Raw genomic sequence first — 6016 nt, 5'->3', positions numbered from 1 at the left:
TTCAGCATTAGCCAAGATATATTTTCTTACTGTGTATAAAGTTGAACCCTTGTTTTCATAGAAGTGTTCACTATTGCAATTATATCCTTGCATAAGACTTTGAAAGTCTTCTACACTGCCAAGGTATGCATAGAGGCTCTTCAGTCACAGCAGTTTTCTCAAATGCCTCAAAAAGTTAAAGTAAAAATATTTTATTTTTTTTAAGCCAGCACTGACCCAGTGTCTCTTGGTTCCTGGTCACTCAGTGCCAGTAGCCTCTTCACTTGACTGACCACTTTTCCCCCTTCAGTGTTCTTGTACCTGTTAAAAAGTTTCTTTTACTGTCACACACATTGGCACAGTAAATAGTTCAAACAGCCACGTTTGCTCCCTTGTTAGTTGGCACTGGTTCTCATATTTGCTCTGTAACTCTCCAGCATAGCTATTGAGAGAAAAGGGAGCCTGTAATGTGAGCAGCCCCAGCAGCCTGTGAAGCCAGCTGGCAGTGTCTGGAGTATCTCAGCTGCCTCCTCCTTCCACAAGGCCACCTGAGAAGTGGTTACTCCAGTTACCTGCTTTTGGGAGCCAAAAATGCCTCTGCTCCTGTTCTCCATACTTCCCAACTCCCTACCACTGCTTTATCCCACCACTTCTGGCCCTTCCTGACTATGTTCCTTCTTCAACCCTGGCCTTAAAAACACTCCCTCCTGAAGCCCCTATCTACCCATAGATACACATCCCTAGGATGCTGCTTCACAGTCCTTGTATGGGGAAGGGAGCCCCAGTAATTGAGCAGGTGCAGAATAAAAACTGAGTGTATTACAGAGATCTAATGCTGATCACACATGGAGGAGCACCAGCACCAAGTTACCTGCTGAAAACCACTTCTAACTGGTGAATAAATTCTCCTTCACCCTTCCCAAAATGCAGCTAGTAATTCCTCATTCAAATAAGGAGGTGATGGTAGGACACCATCTTCTGCACAGCATCATAAGCTCTTGCAGAGCATCCCTATTCTAGCAAAAAAGTACAAAACCTTATTTTTCAAGGCAATGTCATTTTGCAGCAGGAAAATGACTCTGCTGGTCTTTTTATTGCACAAAGGGTTTTATTTGGCTATTAGATTTTATGCCACTCTCTGTGAGGAAGTAAACAGAGAACAATGTCCAAGTAAAAAAACACAAGGTCAACAAAGTCAGCATGAAATTCAGAAACACTGCATGAATACAGATGGGCATCAGCCACATGGGTATTTCTGCTACTACTGTTCTTTTTTGACAACTTGCTCTTTTCTACTCTTCCACAGAGCTGACACCTGCACACAGGGCTGCAGCTCAGCAGGCAGCCCCACAGCCAGGCTGTGCTGTGGTTATTCAGCAGACACTCCAGGGCAAGTGATAGGACAAACTTCAGCCATGGATAATACACACAGGCAAAAGCAAGGAGGACACAGCTCTCCATAGAGATCATAACAACTTGCATGTGCTTTGGATTCAGATTCAGTCATTAGGCTCCTAATTTGTTATGCAATCTTTCCGTGCAGATTTTTTTCTACTTCATAGAACTTTATTTGTAATACAAGGCAAGAAGATACAGAGTCAATCTCTCAGGGATCATGGCCCGCATAGAATTTGGACAGAAAGTCTTTAGGTTGTGGGATTTCTGTCTCGTGGAAATACCTCATGACATGAGTCCTCTGCTTCCAGACATGAATGGTTTCTTGAAGCTCCATTTTCCCCTGTGCACAGAGAGAAGCAATTTTAATTTAGTTCTGTTAGAGCCCAATTCTAACTATACTGCACTATGAAAGTTACTTGAATGCACTTAGAAACACCCTTAAGATAGCTGTGTCAGCAATTCTGTGTTCTTAAAGCTTGCCTGCATCCCCTATACTGTGACACAAACATATATACTCTTCGTGTCTTGTGACTTAAATGCTTTATGTCCCATATGAACAATTTACTTGTCTGTACAACACAGCTTCACAGCCCTGTGAACAGGTGAGGGACCCTGCCCCCACCTTAGAACATGGCTTGTTTCTCTCATGACCAGCTCATGTAACATTCACAACTTTCATGCACCTCTCATTTTTTTAATAGCAGCAAGTTAGCTGTAAAAATGGAAGTAAAAATGCTGCTAAATGCACTGACATCACCACCACAAAGGTAACTTCTTCATGACTGGTCTGTGAAACAATGACTGATTTTAGAGAATGGCAGCCTGGGGCAGAATGAGCCTGCCTGGAACTGTTACCTACTGTATTATCTAGGACTGTGTTTCCAGATTTTTATCATATAGACTAACATTTTTCAAATGTGAGAAATGCAACAAGTGAGCAGAGCAGACCTTGGCTGGAAGCTTTCTAATGCATTAGAACTCCAGAGGTCAACTGTAGCTCCTCAGGCCCATTTTGAAGCCATGCCCTATTCTCAGTATGTTGATTATTGCTTTGAACCACACAAAACCAGATGGGCTACAGACTCAACATTTTTTGCCACCCAAAGCCAGCCTCCCACCAAGTACTGCCCTTCCAATGTATGTTTCAGAATTGGTGAAGAAAACTGCATCCCAATCTATGGAAGTATTGTAGGCAGTAGAAAGGTCATGGTAAACTAGCTAGCAGCATCTTTTTACCCTTTCCTTGACTGCTGCTGTTTTAAAACAAACAAAAATGTGAGAAACCGTATTTAAACTACTGCTTTGCTTGCCATACAATTCCTCTTAAAGATCTGCAACTGGAAGAGACAGTACCCTGAGTTACAGACAGTACAGAGTAACACAACCCATATTCTAGCAACTCTTTGCTGAATTAAGACCCCTCTGCCCCTGCATGCTAAAGGGGCTTGTTCCCTTATCAATGGGTTTGTTTACACAAACTAAGCTGAACTCAAGACACGATTTCTTTAGAGCAAAACTGAGATAAAATCTCTCACAATCCTCCATCACACCACCAGTTATCCACTCTCACATTCTCTTTGTTTGTACCTTAATAACTAGCAGGTCTATCACCCGTGGGTCTCTAACTTGGGCATTCTTCATGAACATCTCCCGAACCTTGTTACGCCCCTGTTTCACCGTGATGTCCAGCTGGTAGAGGTGTACTAGGAAAAAAAACAGAGCCCCCCCAGAGGTCAGCTATATTGGTTTTCATTTTTTTCCACTGACAACGTGCAACTCAACCCCACCAAACGCTACACAGTCGTTTGTTCCTGTCAGCTTCACCAATGCAATTAATTTACAGCAAATCAGATAACCATGAAAAATTAGTTATATTTCTCTTCTGCTTAGCCGGGGAAACCCAGTGGCGAGCAAGGCATGAGGAGGAGGAGGTCGAGGGGGCGGCCGGGCGAGGGTGAGCACGACAACCCCGGCTGAGACGGGCCGGCGGGACCCTGCTGCAGCGCGGAGAGCGGGCCCCAGGCAACCGCGTTCTCCTGCCCCACAACCTGCGGGGGAAGTGCCTCGGGGGAGGCCGGGACAGGGCAACGAAGGGATCGACAGGACCGGGGGCTAGCGGGGGCCCTTCGGGGGCTAACGGGGCGGCCGTGACGACCTTGAGGTGGCGCGACCGCTGTCCGCGCATGCGCAGGGCCCCTCACCCGTGTTGGGCACCTCGCGGTACCAGGCCCGGTAGAGCTCTCGCACTCGCCGCTTCGCCTCGGTCAGGTCGCGGCTGAAGATCGGCTTCACAGCAGCCACCCCGCTTTTCCCCACCACCGCCGCCATCTTCTCCCAGCCCCCGCCGCCACGGCCGCCACTCCTTCCGCGGACGGACTGCCTCCCGCTCCCGGTCCCGTCCTTTCCCCCCCCCCCGCTGCCGGCGCAGCGATTTTCTACTGGCCGGCCGCCTTGTCACTCCAAGCTTACTGGGCGGGCAAAGAGCGGCATCCTTCAATCTGATTGGTCAGGAGAAACGCCAATCTCTACCTGCAGGCGGTGGGCGTGGCCTATGTGTGCCCCGCCTCCTGGGGCGGTGGGGTCTGCGCCGGCAGGGCGGAACGGGGCCGGGATCTGGGGGGCGGTAGCGAAGCCCGTGAAGTGGGGCGGGGAACCGCGTCGGGACGGGGAGGGATGGGTCGAGTGTCCCGGGGCTCACGCAGGTGCGGCCTTCAAGGTGGCGCGGCCTCATGACAGGATCCCCGGAGGTGGGGACTGCGAGCGCTGACGCTCCCGGTAGCGCAGGCATTGAAGCGAGGGGTTCAGGGGGCAGCAAGGTGACGCCTCTCAGCATGGGACCGATCCACAGAGGCTTGGAGGTGTTTTCCCCTTTGCCATTATCAGTGCTAGATGTGTATTTTGCAGCCATCTATTTGTTCCCTTTCACCTGCACAGTGCCACATCAGCTGATGTGTGCAGAGGCAGATGGGATTTGCTTTCAGTGCGCTTTTGCAGGCCAGAAAGAGTCCCTGCCCTATGTCTGCCCCGGCTGTTTATCCAAATACATAGAATCATAGAATCATAGAATTGGCTGGGTTGGAAGGGACCTCAGAGATCATCGAGTCCAACCCTTGAACCACCGCTGCAGTTACCAGACCATGGCACTGAGTGCCACATCCAGTCTCTTTTTAAATATCTCCAGGGACGGAGAATCCACTACTTCCCTGGGCAGCCCATTCCAATGCTTGATCACTCTCTCTGTAAAGAAATTCTTTCTAATATCTAACCTAAACTTCCTAATATCTAACCTAACTATCTAAACTATCTAATATCTAACCTAAACTACATGACTGCAGGAATAATTTGATGTTTAGTTTACCGACAGCTTCTCTATAAAAATACTAACGTTTGTGCTGGTAACTTTAAGCCCAATGTTATGTTCATTTCAGATGTCACTGAGCTAACCAGAAAAGTAACACTGGAAAGATCTCAAAAGACACAGGTGGGGTGCTGGTTCTAAAACTGTGAAGTGAGTATTTGAGGCAGGTCTATGAGGCAACCACAAAGAGGAGAGGCAGGGGAGGAAAGACTTTTTGGATCACTTTTATTTTTGGGATTATTTTGAAGGTGAAAACCTTAAATACGCAGTTTCTTAAATCTTAGAAAACCTTTTGCATCATTCAATAGCTTTCATAGCTGCCAAAATTAGTATTAAGAAGACAGATGTGAATGTGGATTTCTTAAGCTGTGATTATGAATAGAAGCTCCTTTACATGATGGTCTTTTCAGCCACATGGTTAAAAGGTAGTTATTACTAATCTAAACATAAATGCATCTTAACAGCTTGCAAAAAAACCCAATAAAACATTTTGTCAGGGATATTTCAGGAAAGAGAAAGCTCTAAAATCTACAGCTGTACTGATTCAAGCTGAGTAACTCCATCCTTCTGTGAGGTCCAAACCTGCCCAAGAGCTGAATTTAATGCTGAATTTTTTCTGGACTTAATTAGAGTAGATGGTGAATCTAAACATCAGGATTTCTTCTTAAATGTATGTATGTTTTTCTCTGTGTCACAAATTACCTGCTTCTGTTGCAGAAGTACCATACAGATTACTTATATATTCCTCCTTGGTATTTATTTCTACTGGAAGCATAGCGTGGCATGAAGGTTTTCAGGCATTTCTCTGCATACTTACTTTGGAGCTATATATAAAGGCAATGCAAGGTGTGTGCAATAGACAGGGGTATTCATTAAATGGCAAGGAGTAGAGGGAACCTGTATTTATTGAATGGTAAAACTTTTCAGAACTGTTCCGAAACTGCATTTAAATGCCACCTTGTTGGAGGTGAAGCTCTCTCCCTGCACACCAGCAGCACATGCCAAATCAGCTGATGGGACATGGATTGTTTTTCCAGGAACCAAGCCAGAGCTGGACTCCCTTGGGCACCAGGCAGAGGCATTCACTGCTGTGGGACAGCACTGAAGGCAGAGAGTGGCTGGGTATGTAGAGGGGCTCAGAAGGAAGGGAGTGGGCCAGGAATACCTTACAGATTTGTCCAAGTATTTTTTTCTCCTGGAACTGCCACGACCCTGGGGTTGTGGTTTACCTGGGGATACCTTTGCATTCCATTAATCTAATTCAGCTCCAGTAATTGTTTC

The 6016-nt window shown here is 46.7% G+C and overlaps 1 protein-coding gene across 1 annotated transcript; it reads right to left on the bottom strand.

Annotated features, from left to right (window-relative positions):
- Nucleotides 1-1065: 1065 nt before the first annotated feature.
- On the bottom strand, nucleotides 1066-3761 carry NDUFA6 (NADH:ubiquinone oxidoreductase subunit A6). The gene is made up of 3 exons (XM_030468964.1): nucleotides 3579-3761; nucleotides 2965-3080; nucleotides 1066-1717 (listed from the first exon to the last, which is right to left on the bottom strand). The coding sequence occupies exons 1-3, from the start codon at nucleotides 3703-3705 to the stop codon at nucleotides 1586-1588; spliced, it is 375 nt and encodes a 124-aa protein (XP_030324824.1). The 5' UTR covers nucleotides 3706-3761; the 3' UTR covers nucleotides 1066-1585.
- Nucleotides 3762-6016: the final 2255 nt, after the last annotated feature.

This window comes from Calypte anna, chromosome 1 (assembly GCF_003957555.1).
Source record: "Calypte anna isolate BGI_N300 chromosome 1, bCalAnn1_v1.p, whole genome shotgun sequence".
NCBI lineage: Eukaryota > Metazoa > Chordata > Aves > Apodiformes > Trochilidae > Calypte > Calypte anna.
This window is presented reverse-complemented; position numbering and strand designations above follow the sequence as displayed.

Bases quoted from the DNA above. Each gene is read 5' to 3' on its own strand.
- NDUFA6 (XM_030468964.1), bottom strand. From the start codon at position 3,705: ATGGCGGCGGTGGTGGGGAAAAGCGGGGTGGCTGCTGTGAAGCCGATC. The intron at 3,081-3,578 runs GTGAGGGGCCCT...TTTTTTTCCTAG, and splicing joins CCGCGAGGTGCCCAACACGG to TACACCTCTACCAGCTGGAC. The intron at 1,718-2,964 runs GTACAAACAAAG...CTCTGTGCACAG, and splicing joins TAGACCTGCTAGTTATTAAG to GGGAAAATGGAGCTTCAAGA.